Here is a 25,575-nt window from a genome sequence, read left to right as displayed (position 1 = left end):
CTCCTGTGTTTTAGATGTTACATTTATTCCAACTGCTGCTGCTTATTTCCTAAGAAGGGCTTTCTGCTTCTTGGAGCTGTGCAGTGGCTACCCGGCTCTTTAGACCTGAAAAGAGCTTTTGTTTATTAGAAGTCTGTGGCTGAGATCCAGCCAGTCCTAGCCGGGCCTATGGTTGCCAAATGCTGCTTTGGTTGTTTTCTTCAGCATGAGCAGAGACACACTTGATCTCAGTAGAGTACCATGTCTTTTTGCTGTTAAAATGAACCTAGACGTTCATTTCTGTCTTAAAAATGTGTTACTTATCACTAGGGTGTGTGATCCAAAAACTCTTTATTAAAGTGTGTGCATAATAAAAACATGAGAATTGTGACCCAGCTCCTAACTCAAGATGAATGCATGTGATAGTAGCTTTCCTGAACTTAGGGAGAAAGCACCTCAAATACACGTTTTGTGGTAGCAGTGATTTTGCTTATGCTTAAGAAATTTCTGTTTGCCAAACGCCTGTCTCATCTTGCCTTTACTGTGAAACAGACTGTTGTCAAGGTCTTTTGTAGTAAGTTAGAGATTTTTCCCCCATCTTCAAAGAAGATATAAATAAATGTAGGCATGTTTTCTATTAAAAAGAAATGTGAAAATGTTTCCTACATTATTCCACTGCCTTACATGGTCACACACTTTCAGATCATTTCCAGTAGTAGATTTAGAGAATGTCCACTATATTCGAAGGCATGGTTGGATAGTGCCCTCTTGTGGGAAAACAACATATTGCTTATGTCGTGCTTGCTTAAACATTAGCAAGGATTTTAAAATTTTATTAACTGGGTGCAGTGGCTCACGCCTGTAATCCCAGCACTTTGGGAGGCTGAGGCAGGCAGATCACCTAAGTTGGGAGTTCGAGACCAGCCTGACCAACATGGAGAAACCCCCTCTCTACTAAAAATACAAAATTAGCTGGGCATGGTGGCATGTGCCTGTAATCCCAGCTACTCGGGAAGCTGAGGCAGAAGAATCGCTTGAACCTGGGAGGCGGAGGTTGCAGTGAGCCGAGATCGTGCCATTGCACTGTAGCCTGGGCAACAAGAGCGAAACTCCATCTCAAAAAAAAAAAAAAATCGGTGTGTACAAGCATGTTTTGTACAAAATGCTTTTTCACTAGAAACCATTATTAATTTAAGGTTTATTCCTAATTTCTTCCATGTTTTAAAAGTAAAAAGGCGGGGAGGGTAATGGAGGTGATGGGGGTGTGAATAGGATTTGCTCTAGTTCCTTGGGTGGGGGATAAAATTCTCTGAGAGCCAGAAAATGTTTTTGAGCAGCTCATGGCAGATATTTGTAAAGAAATAAGCATAAACAGCTCCAAGTCAAGTTTTTACAGTGCGTTTCTTATAAAAGCCCCTTTTCAGCCATGTAAACTCTTTTTTAAGGAAGGCTCCCTAGGCTGAGAGGGAGCAAGCGTCCCTTCAGGTACTTGAGTCTAATCAAATGGTAGAATGTAAATCACATTTTTTCAATAAAGGATCATGGTTGGCTTTGGTGTCAAGACAGGGCAGCATCTGAGTCCTGGCTCTTCTGCTCAGTGATGGTGGACTCTGGCAAAGAATTTCACTTCCCTGCCCCTAGTGGTGGTGATAGTCCAGTACCTTTATTTCAAGTTTTTGAGCATTAACTGGGAGAATGTGAGGGCCTGACACGTAAGTGTGTGCTTCAAAATGGTAGCAGGAATGATGTTGCTTATTGGATTTTGTTCTTACTTTAAAAAAATGTTTAATTTTTTTCATATTTTAACTTTTTCATGTTGAATATTTGTTAACTTAATGCTAATGGACTAAATGGAATCTTGGGACTTAGAAGCTAAAGGCCAAATCATGAACTAACATTCAGAGTGAGAGAGGGCTCACTCTGAATTTTTACTAGGGTGTTTTCCCCCATTTCAGTTTAAGGAAATTGATATAATATGTTCAGTGATTTACTGTCATTTAAGGAAACATGCCTTTTTGTAAATAAAACTTTTCTAAATGTATCACTTACATTTCAGGTATATGCAGTTTAATTTTAAAATATGTAATGTTTAACAAACACCTTTATGGAATTAACTTGTTTGTTAAAACTCATTTCATTGGTAATAGAGTTTGAAATATCTTCATTTTTAAGTGTTATAATATATAAACATATACTAGTAATAAATACAATATTACAATAATAAATATATTCTATATTTGTGCATGAACTGCCCAAAGCAGGAACCCACCTCCCCCTGAGGAGAGTGCTGGGGTGTAGCCCATGGGCAGCTGCTTAAGGCAGCTCACTAGCCCCAGTAGCTCTGGGCTATACAGGAATCTCAAGAGCTTGCTCCGTTGGGCCTCACTTTCTCATCTTATCCTGGAGCACAGCTATTTGGTTTCCTTGCTGTGTTGTAGGATATGGAGTGTATCACATAGCCATCGGTTTGTAACCTTTTCTTGGGGCTGAAATTCTGATTTCTTTCTCTTTCTCTATTAATTTGTATCCTTCCAAAGGCTTTAGGAGTCTGCCTTCATAAACATGACAGTGTTGGGGATAAGGATAAGATCAGAAAGAATGGAATGAGCGATTAGTTTAGTTGTGCTCTAGCCTAGCAGTGCTCCCACCACCCACATGCCAGGCTCACCCCCACCATCTCAGGACTCTATGGAGGGTCTCTTTGAGATCAGAAAGATTACCAAAAAAAAAAAGTGTTATGTTCAGGGGTGTAGATTTGACTGCATTTCTCAGTTCTCAATACAGTTGTTTAAAATTCAGCTTTTAGGATTCATTGGTGGAAAGCCAGTAAGGTTTAATGAGAGGACTGAATTATAGAATATTTTTTAATGCAGTTTTGTCCCTCTGAGGTACATTCAGTAACAGAAACTAGGCCAACAAGTTATTGACAATTAGTGGTCCTTTGGGAATCTGCTTTAATGAATAGATAAGAATGATTTGTAATTAGCATAATAATTATATGCAAATGAATGCTTCTGAATTGCTCTAAAACACTTCTGAACTGTTTAAACAGCCCTCCTGAGATCTTGTTACTCTATTAATTTGTGTAGCAAATCTTTTTTTCATAGATCATGCAAAGATAAACTTCAGCCCAGCCCCTGTCCGAATGATTATGTATTCCAAGGTAGTAGGACCTGAATTAATGAGATTTACTTATACTATATTAATGGCACTCTGTGGGAACCTGAAAGGTTGAGGAGTCACTGGGGAGATGTAATTAAAAATAGAAAAGAAAGCTGCTTATTTGAAAATAACTGTTGAAATCAGTTTCTTAAACAAGTTAGTAAATGTTATTTCTCTTTACACCTCTGTTACTTGCTTTTGCAAAATTTAATGTAAACTTTTTTTTAATGGGCTTACTTACTCTTTGGAGTCTCGCTTGAATTTTGTCAGCTTGAGTTAGTTATTCGTTTGGCATTAGGGTCAACAGTGATAGGATCCAGGAACTCATTTAGGTGCCACAATACTGGAAAATTCAGGGCAGTGCTAATAAATGATGTTTGTTATTTATCTTCATATTTAATTCAGCTTTATCCCCCATCCTGGGCTTTATTTTTAGGATGTGATTAGAGGAAATAAGCCTTGCTAAGTTGAACTGCAATACCCATGCATTTAAAACTTAATGATTATCTTTGAGCTATTTTAATAGACACCTAATTAATCATTGTATGCTAAAGGAAAGCATTTTATATAACAGGCTGCAGGATCCTAATGTCTCTCTCAAGCTTTTATGTTTGCCCAGTAAAACACCCCCTCTCCACAGGATAGAAAATAGGGGTTGATCTTTTATAAGCAGGTGCCAAGGAGTTGCTAATGCTTGTGGTTTGGGTCCTCTTTTCCTTAGTTTACACTTAGCCTCACCTCTAGTAACCCATGCATGGTTATTTAAGCAGTTTCTGGTGTCTGGAGCTCATCTCAATTTTTCCACAAGCTGTCAAGAAACTCCTACCAGCCTGCCCCCCACCTCCTACTCACTTCCCCATTCATAATTAGGAGTTAAATCTGGGCTCAGGGACATTTAGTTTGGCTCAGCACAGACAGATTTTGTACTTTCATTTTTGGGGGCAGCCACTGTACTCAAAGATTCATGAAACTAATATTCTTTGTATTCGAAATCCAGTTTCTATTGAGAGTTTCTGTTGAGATCTGTAGTAACAGATGTACACCCAAGAAGTAGCACAACTTTTGTATTCCAGTGACAGAAAACAGTTATTTATAAGAAATTAATGAGTGTATTCTGTGGCTCCAGTGTGGAGACTCAGTAATCCATTTATTTACCATATTATATTTTGTTTTGTTCTCTGAAGGCTATCCTGCCTTTTTTTCTTAAATAAGAGTTTTCAATTAAATAGAGTTGTGTTAACACTAATCCGAATATACCTTATGCTGATACTATTATATTTTTTCTTTGTTCAGGCACTATTATTGGTGGAGCAAGTAGTGTCTAGGGTTATTACACCTAACTTGATAATGATGGTTTTACTAAGTAAGCCCTTATTCTGGCCAGGCCTCTGGGCATTATACAGATAATTAAAATTGAATCATAAAAAATTTTAAACACAGTGCACTTTAGCAATAAGATTTTTCTACTTTTAAACATGATTTTAAAACCCATTTTAAAAATGCATTTCCTTGGCCTGGTGAATTTGCTCTCTTTTTTTCCCAAGGATTACAGAAAGTGCATAGCAAATTCAGCCTTCAGAATACCCAGGAGCTGAAGACTCAAGTAGGCTACAGCTGTCTTCACCCACAATATTCTAAAAGAACTAATGAGATGAGAAGTCTGCAGCTGGTGGCAAGCACAATAAACCATGAGCCAAGGGCTTCTCTTCATCAGAGCCTCCCCTTTCCCCATGGGATCCCAAAGGAGACAGAATACTAACAAAGCCAGCAGGCTGTCTCATTCCACACTATTGCTCATTTGCAGCTATAATTGGTAGCTGAGGTTGCATTCTGTATGCTGAAACTGTCATACATGAAGGAATATATTTGTTCATTGTGATACGGATATAAATTGGCCAGTTTTCAGATACAGCAAGACCAAACTAGATACCCAATAGTGAAAATGTAGCAAAGAAAATACTGTTCAAAAAATTAGGTGTTTGTTGTGGAAATACAAAACTGAGGTTGTTAAAAAGCTACTTCCTGCTTCTTAATATCTTGCAACTTAATTTAGCTGATTAAACATTTACGTATTCTTCATATTCAAACTAACGTAAAACAGAAATTCCTGGGTCTTGACAAGATTCATTATTCTCATCTTTCAAGGTTAAAGTGCTATTGTTAATAATTGGGTTTTGTTACGTTTTCAATATAATATCTTTAATATTTTCTGCTTTGTATTCAAGAGGAGAAAAAGCAGAGAGGGGAAGACTTCATTTCATATATACATATGTATATGTGTATGATATTTTACATACACACAGTTGTACTTCATAGGAAAATCCACTTTGATATTTCTAGTGCTGTGGCTTCTTGGTATTTTTGAAATGTGGTTTGATTGTCTGGCATTTGTTGACACCTTTTGCCATCATCCTGTGAGGTGTACCAGAATGTGCCCAGGACTGAGGCTAAGGAGGATTGAGTTGAAGTGCTGGGGTAGGTGAGCCCTACCACTTCCTCGTCAGACTGTGGTTTTAGCATCTGTCAAATGAAGGAGCTTGGGTGGTCTTTAAGGTTCACTTTACTTCTATGATTCTGTGAATCCATAGTTCACATTTTTCTCCTGTTAAACATGATTTTAAAATTCATTTTAAAAGTGTGTTTCCTTTGCTGCTTTTGTTTGGTTTTGATTCTGACAGTAATTGTCTCCATTCTCTGTTGGCAGTTAACAGGTACTTCCTGGGGTTTGAGTTACCTGTTCTTTGCTTGCTTCTTTCTTTATCCCAACTAGACTGATTCTTTAGGAGCCAGAACTGGGTTAGTTCTCTTTTACTTTATCTGTTTCCTTGAATTACCTCTTACTAATAACATCTGGTGTGCTACCTTCTATATGGTGGCTGTTCAATAACTAGATTTTGATTGAGGGAAATGATGCTGAAAGTGATTATTTGATACAATGTTAAATACTTTCAATGTTTGAAAAAAAAATGAGCTCGCTTTTAGGTTTTAATTCCAAGCCTCTGGCCAGAAGAAAATGTTTTATGGTGTTACAGGTTTATTTATGTTAATAGAGTAGCTTATTTCTCATTGTGAATCCAGGTCTTGAAACCACCTGTACACACAGTTGATTCTTTTGTCAATCAGAAGTGGAGTTATTCATTTTTAGGATGCAGTTCAAAATTGTAGTTTAAGAATTCACACTTGCTGACAGTAACTGATCTTTCTGCTGCTTTGCCCAGACATAGGAAGTAAGTCCAGTTATCCAGCTCCTTGCAGACTGTCCATCCCAGTTTGTCGTTCCTGGGTAATGCTGATGCCTGTGGCTATGCCACATTGCATATTGTAAAGCATTAAGACCCAGTATAGCCAGACCTATTTGCTGTTTAATACTTTGAGCTTATTGTTGGTCCTTTTTGTAGACAACCTTTAGAGAGGCTTCAAGTTCTGGGTCACATATTTACAGACTTATCTTTCTTTAAAGTTTTGTTTTCTGTCTGAACTGAACATTTTTCCTTCCTCACATAATTTGTTTGTAACTTTCTCTTTAGGAATTACTAACATGACATATGCACTTACTGAGTAACTGTTGAGTTTTGAGTGGCTGCTTCTCAACGTGTTTTGTTGTTGTTGTTGTTTTTTGATTTGTGGAAAGTTCGTATTATACTGTGGAGCATGTTCAGTTCTTGCTTTTGCTCATACTGCCCTTATCTCTAGAACAGTGATTTTTAGTTAAGGTTTCATATCTGACTCATCTGGGCATTTTTCACTAAGTATGGGGTCTCTTCACGAATTCTGTGAAGGACCCCAGAGTCAGAAAGTCTGCTCAAGAAGGAAAGGACTCTCCCTGCTGTCTCTTTCTTTGCAGTGTTTTAAACTGACCAACCGACCACGGTCAAGTTATTGTTGCAAGTCTCTCTTATTGTTATTAATCTGGGCTCTAGCTCTTCAAAAGTAATTTTATCTTTTTTTCTGGAGAGAGAGAGAGAGTGTATGTTTGTGTAATGACAAGAGAACTTTTGTAAAGCAGATAGATTTTAAAAGATTTTCTTTTTTCATTTCCTCCATTCTGTCAGGAAAAAGATATACTAAGGGAAATAGAATTTACACACACTAGAACCCTGAATAAAACCTTCATTTTAGAGCCTTTCCCCTGTGGTATATAACTGAGGCAGTTCCGTGACACCCCTCCTTCGCCTCCTTTGACAGTGAGGGGCTGACGTGAGTGCAGTCCTTCTATGAGGAAGCCAAGCCATGTGTATCCCAGGGCTCTCTGAACAAGGGTTTGGAGAAGCCAGTCAAGAAATTGAGATGTCCACCACAGACCTAGCTGTAGGAAGAGGTTGGGGGTGCTGCAGAATCGATAGTTCTGATTTTGTTCCCAGCCACCGTAGTTGCTCTGGCCAGCATTAACAGTCCAGTGTCATCATCTACCTGTAGTGTCAAAACTGGGATGGGTATGTTTTATTCTTTGAATGTGATTATCCATATATCAAAATGCTTAAATTATTTAAAAAACTGTTGAAAGATTTGTTATTGGAGACAGCTGTCCAGTAACCAGTCAGAATGGATTGCTAGTCCAGGACTTTTATTATTTCTTATTATGTAGTTATTTAGCCCAAGGTAAAAGTTTAAAGCAAAGGAAACCAAACTGAAAACAGTGTCTTAAAGAAGCATTTTTCTACTTTTACGCAAAAGCACAGTGAGTCTAATTGATTTCTGTCCTGTGTTTTGGTAGCTGCGAAGAGCTATTCTGGCACGGTTAAAGAATATTCTCTGGTTTTCTTCTCTGCCTCTGACTTTGTTTTGCTTTGCAGGACTACAAAGCTGATGAAGACCCAGCATTATTCCAGTCAGTCAAGACCAAGAGAGGCCCTTTGGGACCCAACTGGAAGGTACTGGATGCTGACCTTTCTGACAGGCAGAGTCTTGGCAACAGAACACTTGACAGGTCCTGAGTCTTGAAGAGCTGGTGACGTTTAAGTGAAAAATAGAAATGGCACAAAAATAGTTTTATTTGCGATAAGGACTTACAGCCAGTTGCAGTTGGCCAGCAAATCTGTGCTGCATTAACAAACAGAACAGAGCCAGACTGTCACTTTCAGCATAATGCTGCTCCAATAACTCTTAAAAGAGACAAGTGATTTAGTCTTTGGGGATTGTAATGTTCTCTTTTGAGACCTGAAGCAGTATAAAAATCCATTTTAAATGAAGGTTTATAGTTTAACTTTAGTCTTATTAAAAACTGAACAAGCTCCCTTCACCCAAGCTCATATTCCTGGACTTTTAATAGTTATATTTTTGGAAAGCAGGACACGAGCGAGCAATTTTTGTGGCAAGCAGTTTTTGTTTTTGTTTTGTTTTTGAGACAGAGTTTCACTCTTGTTGCCCAGGCTGGGGTGCAGTGGCGCAATCTGGGCTCACTGCAGCCTCTGCCTCCTGGGTTGAAGTGATTGTCCTGCCTCAGCCTCCCGGGTAACTGGGATTACAGGCATGCGCCACCATGCCTGGCTAAGTTTGTATTTTTAGTGGAGACGGGGTTTCTCCATGTTGGTCAGGCTGGTCTGGAACTCCCGACCTCAGGTGATCCACCCGCCTTGGCCTCCCAAAGTGTTGGGATTACAGGCATGAGCCACTGCGCCCAGCCAGTAGTTGTTTTTAAATAAAGTGCTCACCTTTACTTTATTCATGGAAGTAAGGTAATGTCAAGGTAATAATTTAAATTGCTATAGAAATATAATGCATTTTAAAGACATCTACTAAACTAAATGACAGATCCTTAAAGAAGTCTTAATGTGTTATTGGCAAGTTACTACAGCTAATTTGACAAGAGAAGAGCATAAAAACTTAAACATGCCCAGAGCAGATTTTCCACTCCCAGGGTCTTACTTGGTAACCAGTCTTGTCTGTGCTGAAGCCAGTTACAGGTCATCGATAAGTGATGTCTAGGTACTAGTTGCATGCAGATAGAGGATTACTGTTACAGCCCCACAGACAACTCATTGAGTGGTTCTCCCTGGGTGTTAGACTGTTTTGTGGACTGTCTTGTGCATCAACTAAAAGGAAAAATGAATTTGACTTTGGTTTATAAGAAATGATTCATAACTATATTATTTTCACATTTGTTCTCTGGGTAGAGTTTAGTTCAAAATTCTCCCAGTTTTAATACTTAGCATGTTAGGCCAATCTTGCATTATTATAAAGAACCTGAGATTGGGTAATATATAAAGAGGCTTGGGCCAGGCACAGTGGCTCACGCCTGTAATCCCAGTACTTTGGGAGGCTGAGGTGGGTGGATCACTTGAGGTCAGGAGTTCAATACCAGCCTGGGCAACATGTTGAAACCCCATCTCTACTAAAAATCCAAAAATTAGCTGGGCGCGGTGGTGCTTGCGTGTAATCCCAGCTACTCAGGAGGCTGAGGCAGGAGAATCACTTGAACCCGGGAAGTAGAGGTTGCAGTGAGCTAAGATTGCACCATTGCACTCCAACCTGGGCGACAGAGCGAGACTCCGTCCCCCAAAAAAAACAAACAGGTTTAATTGGCTCACGGTTCTGCACACTGTATAGGAAGCATAGTGCTGGTATCTGCTTTTGGGGAGGCTTCAGAAAGCTTACAGTCATGGTAGGCAAAGGAGAAGCAGGCGTCTCACATGGTGGAAGTGGGGCAGGGAAGTGTGCCATGCACTTTTATACAGCCAGATCTCGTGTGAACTCAGAGTGAGAGCTCACTTATCACCAAGGGGATGGCCCAAGCCATTCATGAAGGATCTGCACTCATGATCCAAACACCTGTTAGAGGCTTTACCTCTTACATTAGGGATTGCATTTCAACATTGGGGATTACATTTCAGCATGAGATTTGAGCAGGGACAAATTCCCAATCTATATTACCCAGAAAGTGATATGTACCACTTACAAATTAACAAATTCAGCCTGCTTGATGTAAATTTGCTTTAATGGATTTAGTGTCCCCAGCCTTTTCCAGATTTCTAGCTTCAGACTTTAGAACTCAATCTTAGTTGGAGGAGAAGCCCTTTGAGATTTCACACTGGTCTTCTAAACAAGGATACCATGCCAGAGAGCAGCCCAGATGGTGGCTACCTCCACTGGTGCTGTAACTTCTAAAAAAGTACATCTTGTTCCAGTGAGTAGTAGCTCTAGCTGACAATACTTTTACAGGGAGTAAAGGGACATGAGGTTGAGACCCAGAGGTGAATTAAATATTGTATTTTCTTGAAATTATTAGCTTTTCAAGTATAAACATTAAAAGACAATGCTACATTATGTGGTGGGCTTTATGTTTGGGCTCAGATCCTTCCTATAGGAACTCCTGATTTTATAACAGGCAGCAAAAGTAGTTTGATACTATGACTTGTACTGATTTCTAACTTTTTAGGAACTTGGAATATATACCATGTCTGGCCTGATTTGTAACTGATATTGCTTTGTCTTTTATTATTGACTAATGATTGAAATTCTAGAATAGGTTTAGTTCTTAGAAATAATGTGAATTTTGTATTTCTGCAGATCGCAGAACTGCAGTTTTTTTCCATTTTCCCCCCTGTGTTAAACAGTAACTTATTAGGCTGGTAGGGTGCTGGTTGTTTCTGCCCATTTGCCTGTTGATTGTTCATTTTATCCAGATGATGGTGTATCCAGCTACTCTTATAAATTGAGCTACTGCCTGACTGAATTTCTGTGAATTACTGTGATCTCAGAAATAACTAGTGCAGTCAAGAATAACTGATAATAATTAAGCCATCCACTTGCTGCTGTGGAGGGAAATAAAGCGTTTAAGAAGATAGCTGATAATATGGCATACAGGAAAATAGGAACCTTTGGACTTGATCTTACCAGTGTCTTCTGTAAACATGTTCAGCAGGCCCTCTTTGCCAATTACTGTCCTGGTGGAGGCACTGAGGGTAGCACTGGGGAACGATAATAGTTGGAAATTTTTATACTTCTGAAATGCAAGGAAGAAATAGGGAACAAACATGATAATTATGGCTGAAAGGAAGAAGAAATCTTATTGTGGACCCACTTAACCAGGTTAGTGTTGAAGAATGTTCTTATAGAAGAGCTGCCTGGTAGTTCCACAGTCTCTCTCTCAAAAGGCCTCTGTGAACCATCCCACACATACCCTTCAGCAGAAACCTGCCTTACCAGTACAGATTCCAAAGTCTATTCAAAGCTAAATGCAAATCCTATGATTTCTTTGAAACTTTTCCTTACTTGTCTGATGGTGGTATTTTCCCTCTGAATTATTGCAGTATTTACTTCCTGTCTGCACCAGACTGACTAGGGGTAAAGAAACTTTTCCTTGGTACCAGGTACTATATAAGGTTACATTTAATCTTTACAACCTTCCTGTGGTGTAAGTTCAGCTGCTTTATTTTATATAGTTGAGAAACTTGGGCAGAGAAACACATATAATAGTTGTAGGAGAAACAGCAGAATGTCTGCCATTTCTGGAACACCTGATTCGGTGGTAGTTACAGCAGTGCGTAAGGTATGGAGATGTAGCAGATTTTAACTCTTAATCCAGTGACTCCTAGATCACTGTTCTGTACCTTTTATGCTCTGTTGCATCATTGGCAATTGTGTGATGCCCTATTCATGGTATTTGCCAGAATTTGATAATTTCTGTTACACTAGTGGTACGTTTTCAATGGTCAGGGAATCTGTAAGTGTCGGAGGCACTAAGGGAGATCCATTAAAAAGCCATTGGGAATCTACACAAGTTATAACTTAACCCTCACTCTGAGCCTTGATTTCCACATCTCCAAAATGGAAATGATTTTAGTAACTACCTCAGAAGGTAGTTGTAAAGACTGAGTGAAATAATGTTAAGTTCCCAGCACAGAAGAAGTGCACAATCAATGTTAACCGTTATTGTTATCATGCTTTTGTCTTTCGTCTCTTGGGGTTGCTGAGATCTATAAATGTGCCCCTGTATTTATGATGCGTAATTCTTATCTGTCTAGTATTCAGAGAGTTCCCCTCATTCTAGAATGTGTTCCCCTCATTCTGGTATCTAGGGATTGTTAAACACATCCGGGTTAACGTGTCTTTACCCCTCGTGGTTATATATGTTTAATGAGTGATTTTATTTGGTCATGCATAAAGCAGAGAGTCACACAGTTTAGAGAGGATTCACTAGCAGGGGATGATGAGGTTGCTAAGGAATATATTTTCATATTTTCCACATTTGTTAAGAGTACAGGCCAGGCGCGGTGGCTCACGCCTGTAATCCCAGCACTTTGGGAGGCCGAGGCGGGCGGATCACAAGGTCAGGAGATCGAGACCATCCTGGCTAACACGGTGAAACCCCGTCTCTACTAAAAATACAAAAAATTAGCCGGGCGTGGTAGCGGGCGCCTGTAGTCCCAGCTACTCGGGAGGCTGAGGCAGGAGAATGGCGTGAACCCGGGAGGCGGAGCTTGCAGTGAGCCGAGATCGCGCCACTGCACTCCAGCCTGGGCGACTGAGCGAGACTCCGTCTCAAAAAAAAAAAAAAAAAAAGAGTACAGACAATTTTTTTAGCCTATGATGTGATACATATCTTTTATTTTTAAAAAACTACAAACACAGAGATGCAGGCCTCAGTTGTATATTTATTTTCCCTCTGAAGAAAGAATTTTTAAAATCTGAGTGCATAAATTATATTTTTGTTACTTAGGGTTCGGCACTTGATGAAGTGACTGTGTGCATAGTAATAGGAAAGCGATTTATAACCTGATTAAGATTTTTGCTTCAAGGCAGAATTGTGCATTTCTGATGGATGTAAATGTCTTGTTTCTCTATAGCACTGTGTGCACGTGTGTGTGTGTGTGTGTGTGTGTGTGTGTGTACCTGTTTCCATTTGTTTTTAGCTTTTCAGTTTCCCTTCCTGATTTGGGTGAGGAATTGTTATTTTAACAGATTGAAACACTACCTTTGAAGATTATGGTTTCATTTTTATCCCATGGCAAGGCCTCATTTCTTCCTTCATTTAAGCCAGACACCTCTTGAAGATTTAAGCTTCTGTGTCTACAAATACATGATAGTTAATAATTAGGCCTCTAAAGGTCTTTGTAAGAGGCTTTGTCAAAGCGTCTCTTCCTTATAGGGCTTGATGTGTCTCGGAAGTCTCAGCCAGAGCTCTGAACTTTGGAATATATAAGGGGATCAGGTCAAATAAATAAGTTGATCCAGAAATTATGGTGGTTTTTAAATTATCTTTATGTACATGTTCTTTCTCATCATAAAGGCATGCCCCATTTGTCTTCTGTGTTAACTCTAGCCTGAGCAAATGCTCCAGCAGTCCGAGCTTGGCCTTTCAGGTTTTCATACTGTTTAGCTGCTCAGTCAGCTTTAGACTCATTCTAGAACAGCCGTAGAGGCCATTCTGGATCCTTCATGCCCGTGGAGGGAAACCATATTTCTGCATTATAGAGATGTTAATTTGTTTACTGCCATGCTACCAAGATTTCTTTCTTTGTCTACCCCATGTCTGTGAAAAGATGTTGGTACCCTTGGTGTCAGTGACCTAAGATAAGGAAACTGCAAAATTTTTTTGGCCAGGGATAGGAGGAGTAGAAGTGAGTGATGAGGGAGAAGTTGAAATTCAGGTGTGGAAATCTCTTTTGAGATAGAGAGTGGCAGGAAAGCCACCCAGAGACTCAAGTGGCTTATGAGCAGTGTTTTTTACTTGTTAGCCGCCCTAGTAGAAACACTGGGAGGTGCTCTCTTGTTTCTTAGCCTCGACTTGTCTGTGAGGTCCAGGGAGGATACGAAGCATTTGAAAACATGTTCCCTCCCTGTAATCTCACATTTGAAACCCCATAGTGGGTGGCATAAAGAGGCTTAGTAATTAGTTTCTGGTTAGACCACATTTTGGATTATGTATAATAATGCAGACCTTCAAGCATGGCTGATTTTTTTTTTAATATCTAGTTTGATGACTACATTTTTTATTTGATTTTTAAAATAAATATATAGCACATAGTATGTACTAATTATATTAACTCCTACAGAAGATACCAAAAAAAAGCTGTTCCATGTCTTTAAGAAGCTAAGTGCCCAGAGAGTGAAACTGATTAATTCTAACCTTATCTTGGCTATGGAATGTCTCTGTTCTCAGACAGAGTTGAAGGATTCAGGCACAGACGAATGAATGTCTTATTCAGGTTCAAGAAGTGATTTGGCAGTGTGAGCTTCTTGCAGATTCTTCCAGACACTTCCAGAAACAAAGTTTTCTTCATGAGTTTCATTTGAAGGTGAACTTGGGGTTTTACTTGAAAATAGTGTCACTCCTGGAGTAATCACACACAAGCATGAAGCATTTAACATAGTCCTCTTTAGTAAAATGGGTGTGAGCCACACAAAAAATTAAGTTTGGAGGAACATGGAAAATGTGACTGATTATCCTCTCACAGGCAGTAAGCTTTCCTGTCTGGATCTTATTTCGCCTTTTTGTGAAATTAGATTAACCTACAATTAGTTCAGTCTTTTTAAACTCACATTTAATCTCACGTTTACTTCTTCCATTTAATATTTTCCATTTACCCCACCAGATGGGACTCCCCCACCTTTGAATGCCACTAGAGTCTTGCCAATGACCTTCTCATGGCTCCCAGTGTGTCTTGGGTCAGGGTGGTGGTTTATGTATTCCCCCTGTCTTCCTTCCCCCCACCTCCTCCATCTCCTGTTGTTCACACTGAATTTTAAACGATAGGCTTTGTGTCTGACTTACCTTGATATGGGTCAGTGCCAAGCAGGGAGGTTTGCTCATAGTAGGGGCTTGTAAGTATTTGCTAGATTCAAGTTAACTACCTTAAACCAAATAAAAATCAAATATTGGACTTCCCATGTATTTACAGAAATATAATGTCCAATTTAGGTCTGTCCAAATGGCTATAAAATAAATGGTTACCTAAATAAAGTTTAGGTTACCTAAATAGAGAGAATAGCTGAGTTGGGGAATGGGGTTCTGCTTGAAATTTCAGTACATAGACGTCACATATATTTCGTAATCTTGTGTTGATATTTACTGATGCACACACACTGGCAGCACTCCCAGCAGTGCATTTATTTTTAACTTTCTTGGTGAAATCTGGGTTGGAAACTTAACATCACAGAATCAGCAGCTGAAATTAAGCATTCACATTGCCTAAAATTGAAAAATGAAAATATGAAGACAGTTATGAGCCTTATAGAAACTGCTGTGTCTTTGCAAAGCGTTAACTCTGGTTCAGTGTAGCACATACCTATTCCATCTTCATCCCAACACAGTTTTAAATAGGAAAAAGTATGTGTAAACTTGACAAGTCTCATGAAACTGAAGGGACTGTATTTTTAGAAAATACATTTCCAGAATGCCTTTGGATTCTTTTTAAAAAATGTTAAATCTCTTTTACGTTTGTTTATATTTGTTTGTCACAGATTCGAGAAACTAGTTCTTGTGGATAACATGTACTGATTGCTCACTCCTCCAGTTAAACACACTGTGTTTTGTTTAGTTACATTGTGTGCCTCTAGTATACATTACTCCCCCTAAGACCTCATCCACATACCTTAGAGTAACCTAATATGTGTTGTTAAATTAAAAACATGACTCAGGCTTGGGAGTTTCATTTACAGTTAGAAACATGAAATGTAAGGAATTCAGTGAATATACAAACTATTTAAATACAATTTTGGAAACATTTCACAACTAGTGTTTACTCTATTACAAATGAAATTTAAATTACGTAGCAATGAGTCATAATTTGAGGTTCTTGTTAGCCCATGACGTTCATCTTGTAGAACTTTTGATTGTTCTCTTTGTAATCAACCATTCTTTACCTTTTTAAGTTGTCCTTTTAAATTTTCATGCTTTATGTAAAACTCAATTTATTAGCAAAATCATTTTATTTACTCTCAGATTAGCAAAGAGTTAACTGTTTTGCCTCAGAGGAGGAAAATGTTAGGTTTGGGCTGGATTGGAGTTATGTGTCAAAGATCTTAATTCAGATTTTGGTTTTATTTGCTTTGGGGTTGTTTTTTAGCCAATGAAGAAGAAAGAATCAGAAAACATTTTTTTAAAACTTTTATTTTAGGTTTGGGGGTACATGTGAACGTTTGTTATGTAGGTAAACACACGTCACGGGGATTTGTTGTACATAGTATTTCTCGCCGCCCGCCCCCTCCCCGCCCATACCCAATAGTTATCTTTTTTGTTCCTCTCCCTCCTTTCACCCTCCGCGCAACATTTGTATTTTTTTAAAGCCAGAGAGGAAGCTTTGCCTTGCCACAGGCTGTGAACCTCTTGAGAGCTAGGCAGAGACGCTGGAACTTCTTTGGGTCCTGTGGATTCTAGAACATTGCTCTGAGAGTAGGGTCCCAAATATTTGCCCCATTGAGATTTTTCACATTTTAAAGGTTACACATTTCTTCACTAGCATGTTGCTGATAACCTAGAAGAGTTGATCATTTTATTTTGCATGTATACCTTGTGATTGCTTTCAAGAAAAATTAAATATAGGATGGACTAAAGTTACGTATTAAAGATCTTAATTCAGCTTTTAACTTGATTTTGTTTAGCTTTGTTTAGATTTAATTTATTAAACATCAGAAAAAAGAAGCCAAAAGCCAGATTGTTTATAGTGAAAGAAGAATGAAGACTTGAAATAGTACCCAGATAATTTAGGGTAAAGTTGGTCTTTGTCGGAAAATACTCTGCTGAGGTCAAAAAAACTTTTTTAGAGTCAATTTGTTTTTCAGTGTATTAGGTTTTTTTAAATTTTTAAATGATAACTTTGAAAATAATTGTACACAAAAGAAAAAAATTAGTTGTAGTCTCATTTGATTACTATTATTTGGTATATTTTCTGATTCCTGTAGTTTATTTTGTTAGGAATGTTTGTACCATACATAGATACCTATTTATATTAATTCTCCTTTTTTTCTTCCCACATTGTTAACTGTTATTTGAATTTTTTTCTTTTTTTTTCTTTTTTTTTTTTTTTTTGAGAGGTTTTTTTTGAGTTTTGCTGTTGTTGCCCAGGCTGGAGTGCAATGGCACGAACTCAGCTCACTGCAACCTCTGCCTCCTGGGTGCAAACAATTTTCATGCCTCAGCCTCCCGAGTAACTGGGATTATAGGCACCCACCACCATGACCAGCTAATTTTTGTATTTTTAGTAGAGACGGGGTTTCACCATGTTGGCCAGGCTGATTTAGAACTCCTGACATCAGGTGATCCACCTGCCTCGGCCTCCCAAGGTACTGGGATTACAGGTGTGAACCACTGCACCGCTGGAAAAAAATGTTTTTTAATGGCTGTATGCATAATAGCCCATCGTATGGAAGGCCTATGAAGTATTTCACCTGTCTCCTGTAGTGGGTATTTCAGTTAATAATTAATAAGTCCAGATTTTTGCTGTTAACAGATAAATCTGTGGTATCATTTCTTTACTTGATTAATAGGATATGTTTCTAAAAGTGGAATTACCAGGTTACAGGGTACAGGGTAGGATATGAACAGCTTTTAAGACTTTTTATTACCTAGTGTCAGATTTCACTCCAGAGAGAAGATACCAAAAGGATTCTTTTAGGTTAATGTACGACATTCAGACATTTTCACTATTTTCTGTGCCATCATAAGTATGGAGACTTTCAAAGCCATATTCTTAACTTAATCAGTACTTTAAATAACTGTAGCTCACATTTAACAGATGACTCCCACAAATCATTTTGAGAATTGTATGAGAACTTTTAGATATCATGTATACATTAATAATAATAATGATTGAAAAAATGTATATAGCTTGTGTGTTCTCAACTTTCTTCTGGTAATGTTTATGTTTTTAGGCAGCAGGCTGTTTAGTTGTTTGTTTTTTAGTTGGGTACGTGTTCTTCTCTGAAGGGTTTTTAAAAAAATAATTACTTGTAAATTGGATGGAAAACAAAAATCAGATTGGGACTGAATATACATTTTAGATCTGAAAAGCTATCTTAGGGAACTGGTTCCTTTTTGTCCCATGGCTTATAGTTTCTAAAATGAATTTTATAGAACAATGTCACTTTATGAATTACCAGTATTAATTGATTTGAGCTGCTTGCCAGAGTCACTAGAAAGAATGTGAGAAATAAACTTGGTTGATTGTTGAAGTCACGTATGTGTACTCTGTTCTTGGAGCTCAAGTTTAGTGTAGGCATATTTGTATTACATTTAGCTTACTCCTTTAATTAGAACCATGCTTCATCCCACTGTTTTTATAAAATTGCTGGAGAATTCTGAAGCATCAGTGTTCTAGGTACACCCAAGATTTTCATCTAGTACAAAGTGTCCAATGATTTGAAGTTGTGAAAGAAAGCTTTCAGGAGCTCATAATTAATAGGATCTTCTAATGTTCAATCTGGAAAGTATCTTAGAGTTCATCAGCAGTTTGGTGGGGTACTCAGTCATAGAGGAAATTCACTATGGGTGGGTGACAGGCAGGGGAATATTTTCTGAAGCCCAGGCATATTACAGAATAAAACACAAAATTGTAGGAAGTTTTAGGACAAGTCATTGGATGTCAAGGATATGTAATGTTTACCACCTACAGCCCTAGACCAATCCTGGCCCTCAAGGACCTTAGTTCGCTCACCCCTGCTTTTAGTTTTTCCTCAGTGGAGAATGAAAAGTCCTGATAGAGTCTAGTTTTCCTGTTACAGAGGGAGAAATGAGGCCCAGAGAGAGGTTAAGGATCCTGACCTTTGTTAAACAGGAAGTTTAACAAAGTAGCACTCCTAGTCTAGTGCTACTGTTTGGCAGCTATATCTCACAATTAAGTGCCATATTCTACATATACCCAAGTTGTATTGCATATGAGGATTTTCAGTGACATTCATTGGATTAGGAAGTACTTCAGCATTGGCTCATTGTTTATTGATCAAATGATCTGTGAAAGACCAACTTTATTGTCATTTCAATAAAGCTGGGCACTTAGAAGCTAACTGTGTCTTATGGAAGGCTTGTTGACTGCTTCTGCATCCAGGAGCCCAGCTTAAGTGCCAGGGGCCTGCAGAGCAAGGGGAGTAGTATGTAAATATTTGATTTTAGCCCAAGCCAGCATCCACAACAGGAGGATGTTTCCGGGGTGAGAATATTGACACCAAGGGCAACATTATTTACATAATTATCCTCTTCTCTATTAGCTACATTTATGTCCCCTGACAGCACCTAGCACAGAGTAAAGGGTAAATGGTGCCCACTTAATACCTGCTGAATTATATTACTAAAATATGGGTTTGTATGTGTGTATACATATACACATACACATACATCCTGAATTTTCACATTGGTACTCTGTTTTAGGGGGGAAACGTCATGGAAAAATAGAGCTAAGCTAGCCAAGATATTTTGTTAACAGAGCTCACCTGCAAGAGGACAGTTTACTATAATATTTTTATTTAACTGCTTACTGGTGTTACCTCGTTGATGTAGCCCATGTATCAGGTTATTCTTCAGAAGATGAAATGTTACTACAGAACAAATATCTTGAGAAAAGTTGATCAATCATGTAGGACTCTATAGAACATTCAGTCGCATTAATAATACCAAGATAATAATTTTTCGTATAGTATATCCCTAGAATTAACTTAAAACTGGGCCATGGTAGATAATGGGGAAAAATGTAGTCTGATGCTTCAGTCATATAAAGGAAAAATAATCTTGAGGTTTAGCATAAGACCTAGAAATTAATCATTTTTTGAATGTATGTGGCCGATTTGAGAATCTTTGCTCACACGCAGCTTTTTGAAAGTGGGATAAGTTGAAGCTGGTAAGTTGAAGCTGACAAGCAGTGGTGGCAGCACCCAGTGGGACTGATCACTGGATCAGTGGTGAAGTCTGGGCACCACCGTGTGAAGACAGGGACAGCGGTGAAGAGGGAAGAGCCCGTGGGAGAGGCAGCTTTGGCCTTTGACTCAGTGATTTAGTTTTTATAAAAGGGGTCCCCGTCGTGTTGCAGTGACTTTCTTCTCTTATGAGGCAATTTGTTCAAATCTGTCTTGCAGATTCAAAAGTGGTCAATACAACGTTTATTAAAGAACAAGGGAAAGAGAGAACTAATGTGTATTAAGCCCTTCAGTCTCACCTACTAAGCACCTACTACACTGCCTTACTCAGTCCGCACAACCTCACAACAGTCCTAAGATGATGTCCCTTTTTTTTTCTTTTAATCATCTTGTGAGCACACCAACACTGGGGCTTCAAGTTTACAGAATGGCTCTTTTCCCCAGACCATACTTGCAGTCTGCCTCTGCTGTCTGTGGTGCTTTGATATGTGCCTTCTGCAGTAGACCGAGCCCCTGAGGACAGGACCATGCCTGTGTTTGCTCACTGCTGTGAACCTGTTCCAGGCTTTTCTGGGTCAGCTCAGAAGTATCTTGGTCTTCTGCACACATCACCTTGGAAGTGGACCTGTATATTTAAGTCACTGATGTATGCTGCAAGCTCCTGGTTCACACCCACTCACTCCTTCCTGAAAATAAACATGCTAGTATATTGAACTCACTAAGTAAGGCAAAGCCTTAGTAAGACTCACAGAAATCATCAATAATAACATAGGTTGCAGTGCCCCACCTCCCACCCCAGTTTATTTATGTCTTTATTATTATTATTTTTTGAGATGGAGTCTTGCCCTGTAGCCCAGGCTGGAGGGCAATGATGTGACCTCAGCTCACTGCAACCTCTGTCTCCCTAGTAGCTGGGATTACAGGCTCCCACCACCACCCCCAGCAAATTTTTGTATTTTTTAGTAGAGACGGGATTTCACCATGTTGGCCAGGCTGGTCTCAAACTCCTGACCTCAAGTGATCTGCCCACCTCGGCCTCCCAAAGTGCTGGGATTACAGGTGTGAGCCACTGTGCCCAGCCTTTTTTTTTTTTTTTCCAGAAATGGGGTCTTGCTATCTTACCCAGGCTGGTCTCCAACTCCTGGCCTCAGGTGATCCTCCCACCTCAGCCTCCCAAAGCTCTGGGATTACAGGCATGAGCCAGCGTACCCAGCATCTCTTGGCTCTTTAAAAAAATAGTTTATTTTCCCTTGTTTACCAGAACAAGTCTTGATTTGATTCCTGACTACACTATTTAAACTGTGAGGTGTAGTCATTTGTGGGAATTGAAGTCTGTATGTATAGGATTTACCTCCAAATATTTGGTAATTACAGATTATTTTTGCTGTTGCATCACTTTTCATATCTCCCTTCTATTGAAAATACCTCAGTTAATAAACAGTGCAGCTCCACTTGCCAATATCTGAAGATACAGAAGAAGGCTGAACTTCTTGTCATTTTTTATTGTGCCTCACCACATCCACAGTGGGAGTGCGGTAATGGTGTTATGAGAACCCTTATGTATTAAAGACTCACTATTGGTTTGATGTGAATAGAATTTGGTATTTAATATGAAATCTGAATAGTGTTATTTGAGGCAGAGCAACATACCTATTAAACTTTAGAGCTAGGAAGTAACTTGGTCTGTGGAAGGAGGGTTTACAGCAGGGGAATACTGCGGCTTTTGCTAAAATGATTTCAAATTTTCAAATATCTGAATTAAACACATGAGATTGTAATTTTCTTCATATATGTCTATGATGTCGTTATACAACAGTCAATTTTAATGAAAACATAAATATTTAAGTCATAATTTCTCCTTTTCAATTTTTCTCATCTAGAAGGAGCTGGCAAACAGCCCTGACTGTCCCCAGATGTGTGCCTATAAGCTGGTGACCATCAAATTCAAGTGGTGGGGACTGCAAAGCAAAGTAGAAAACTTCATTCAAAAGGTAAAATCTGCTCAAAATGTGGTGACTTAGATTTAGGATGAGATCGGAGCTAGCCATTAATGGGATATCTTCTCTGTTGTTACTTTTTTTCCTCCTTTATGATATGAAAATTATTGTCCCTACATAATTCATTTCAGCCCTTCTTTATACCTCAAAGCAGCAAAGACAGATGGCAGCAGAGGTTTTAAGGGACTTTCTTTGGAGACAAGCACAGCAGCTTTTTGTTCAAAGTACTTACCTTATGGTTTGCCCAGCGCTTCTGTAGAGAACCCTTTCCCCATACAGCACGTCCCCAAGAGGACCTGGTGTTCTGATCCTGACTGGAGGGAGAGAGCGGGCCCAGCCTGCTGAAGGACTCCCCTGCCCCATCTCAGCTGGACCCTTCCCCCTACCCTCCATATCTCTCAGAATATGTATGTGTGCCTTGTGCTGTCACAGGGGATGTCTTCTTTAGAGGTCTTTACTGAAAAATGGGCACACTGTGAACTAAGGTACACAATCTGAGGATCCAGATTCTACTTGTTTCTTTTTTATGTCTTCTTTATTAAAGTGAAAGTAACATGGGCAGTTAGATCTAGGAGGAGGGGAGAATTGGAATTTTATAAATGCACACGGTTGTTACTACCTAGGAATGTTGAAACATTTCCTTGGTGTTTACTTTTCCTGTAGGGCGAATATTTATTCTGTTATTATTATAAAGAAGCCCTCATTATATCTCAGATCTCCACAATTAGTTATGTCTGTTTCATCATAACTTTTCTATTTTTAAACTATAGCTGCTGTAGTATTTTATAAGACAAGGATCTCAAAGTGCTGGAAACTTTGATTATTCATGGGCCTGCTTACAGTCAGCATTCTGTAAATATTGGCATTCTTCCTTCCTCTCGGATCATAATCATAGATTAACAATCCAGTTCTGATAAATGGAAGTCACATATGTAATTGATAAAGTCCTTTCTATTCATGGAAGAAGATTTTTAAGTTGAATATTGTCCAGAAGTACTTACTGTTCCATGCACTTTTCTCTCTTCTTGGGAAAGCTGAATAAAACTTAAATAATCCAGCAATTGAAACCACTAATTATATACATGGTTTTTAAATATATTTATAATAGTGGCAGCAACATGTTGTGTAGAAAAATTAAGGGAGAGTTTGTAATGATTCTTAATTTAATAAAAGAACCCAGGACTCTTTTCTTTCAATGCATTATTGTATTCCACCTCATAGTGAATGTTAAGAATGACAATATATAGTTTTATAGCAGAAGAAATCTAGTTGACCTTTGCTCATTGACATTTAGAAAAAGGTAAAAATAAATCAGGCCCAGCAGGAATGTGTTGGATTAGGTCATACACACCGCATTTTTTTAGTTTCTACTAGATCATGACACCTTTGCCTAGGAGATTATTTTTCATTTCACAGGGAAAGTGTTTTTTTTTGTTTGTTTAATTTTGCTGGACACAATGATAATTAAATGGAATTATGATTTCCACAAATCTACAGAGTAGTCTTTTTGAACCAAATGTGTAAATTTCATGGGTTAATTGGAACATGTAAAGTTAATGTGTCATTAATCTTAGGTTTTTGTCATCTTATGCTACTTTTTTGTTGTTGTTTTAAAAGCAAGAAAAAAGGATATTTACAAACTTCCATCGCCAGCTTTTTTGTTGGATTGACAAGTGGATCGATCTCACGATGGAAGACATTAGGAGAATGGAAGACGAGACTCAGAAAGAACTAGAAACAGTAAGACTGGCTGTTCTATGGCAATTCTCTAATTTTCCCTTTTCTAAAACTGTATACATGCTTGGTAAATACAGAGTTAGAATTAGGAAGAGTGTTGTTAAAAATCATTCCCTTTTCTACTTATTCTCATCAAAATGGAGTTTCTTAGACACTGCTATTCCTTCACATATTCTGATCTCTCTTTTGTTGAGCATCTTGCGTGAAGATAGACTAGAGTTTTCTCAGTCTAGAATTGGTTACCTGTTAAATATCTAATGGTTCTGTATTCTTTCTTACACACTAGCTTTAGTTCTATAGGCTGGTTCCTGGTTCACAGTTGTTTTAGACACTTTGTCAGACTAAGTTGCTTTTGGCTCAGTTTGTATCACAGCAAGCTTACAAATGTTAACATGATAAGTCCTAGTTCGCTTTTTTTGTAGAAAAGGTAAGGCTAATGGTATTGTTACTAATTCTGGAAATGCCTCCTCTGCTTCCCCCAACTAGCAGTGATCCTTATTTCTTCCTAAGCTTTGGGCAGATTCAGGTGAACCTTGGGCAGGAGGTCAGCATGCCACAGTTCAGTGTTACAGCCCATCCCAGCTGCTCCCCACCACCAGTGGGCAGGGCCGGCAGCCAGTGGGCGTCTTCTCTCTCCTCGGGATGGATTCTTCCCTGGCTTCCTCTTGCATGTGTCTGGTTTTGTTTTTGCCCTAGGCCATGCTTGTCTTCAGTTGGCAGTAAGGCCCCATGGGTGAAACAAACCCAAGGAATGTCCAGGGCCTGCTAGTGGTTTCCATGTGGTCATCTCGAGTCCTGCCAGCAGGTCCAGTTTTGGAAGCCCTGCAGGTGTGAGCGTTTGACAGACGCCTGCGTGTGAGGCAGAAACTCCAGTTAATCACAGGAGAATGGCAGCAAATCAGATTCTTTGGCACAAAAGGAAACTTATTTTTCTGGCACATAGCATCGTAAAGAATCTGTTTAAAATTGCTTACTTTTGGTGATTACAGCAGATCTGCTTCTAATTAGTTTTATATAAACCTTCTGAGAGGACTAGGACATATTTTCTTTATAAGGCAATAAAATATTTTAACCTTATCTTATACATAAAGTAAACTATAGGCAGACTCCAACTTATGAATGGATTTTGTTCCAAAAAATTTTAAGTTGATTGTTTGAAATTTGGAACATATTTTCCCATAGAGACAATGTTATAAATTAGGGTTTGGTTTCTAGACTAGCCAGCATAATATGCCTCTTTGACCCCAATTTCTCATACTAATATTAGGACTCTGAGTTCTGGATATAGGGAATAGGGTGATGAGATGGCAAGAGTGGAAGATACCCCCCTCATTCCTTATTTTTAGTCTAGCCACAGGCAAAACATTTAAATAGGCAAGAGCAGATCATGGGCACTTCCTACCTTTCTTTCTAGGCCTCTCTCCCACTTCTGTGTTCCCTTTTTCAAGAGTCAGGTGCCTTTCTCTGACTCTAACAAGCACCCCCCTGGCCCTCGCTACCCTATCCAGTTTTAGTCCCATTTGCCTTGTCTGGTTTCACTCCCTCCAAGTGCCCAAGGCTTCAGGAATACCTGCCAGCTCTGCCTTTGGCTCTTCCAAGCAGCCGGTGGGTGTCCACTGAACATGAAACAGAAGCAGCGAGAGACACCCAAACACGCTAAGCCCATGATGCAGAGCATTTCCCACGAGGATTTACCAACAGCTCAAACCCTTGGGAGAGAGCCCTTCTCTCAGTTTTTAATTTTTATGCTGAAGAACTGTGTGTCACGTGGGGAAGAGTAGTTACCATTGACCTGTCTGGTTGACCAGCCCTGTCTGGTTTGGACTCTAAACCCTACCTATCTCTGGACCCCTTGGACAGAACTTGACTGAGATTTCTTCCCCCAGGGAAGTGCTCTTGCTTCTCTAACAAGTCC

The 25,575-nt window shown here is 39.0% G+C and overlaps 1 protein-coding gene across 2 annotated transcripts in view; it reads left to right on the top strand.

The window, feature by feature from the left end:
- The window catches only part of PITPNB (phosphatidylinositol transfer protein beta), a 67,911-nt gene that overhangs the window by 37,551 nt on the left and 4,785 nt on the right, over positions 1-25,575 (top strand). For both annotated transcript variants that reach the window (XM_001172543.6, XM_063807639.1), the window contains exons 8-10: positions 7,935-8,012; positions 21,807-21,917; positions 23,541-23,663. In XM_001172543.6, coding sequence (XP_001172543.1) covers positions 7,935-8,012; positions 21,807-21,917; positions 23,541-23,663 — 312 coding nt within the window. The remainder of the gene's footprint in view (positions 1-7,934; positions 8,013-21,806; positions 21,918-23,540; positions 23,664-25,575) is intronic.

This window comes from Pan troglodytes, chromosome 23 (genome assembly GCF_028858775.2).
Source record: "Pan troglodytes isolate AG18354 chromosome 23, NHGRI_mPanTro3-v2.0_pri, whole genome shotgun sequence".
Taxonomy (NCBI): Eukaryota; Metazoa; Chordata; class Mammalia; order Primates; family Hominidae; genus Pan; species Pan troglodytes.
The sequence above is the reverse complement of the archived record's forward strand: the minus strand, read 5'-3'. Positions and strand labels throughout refer to the sequence as shown.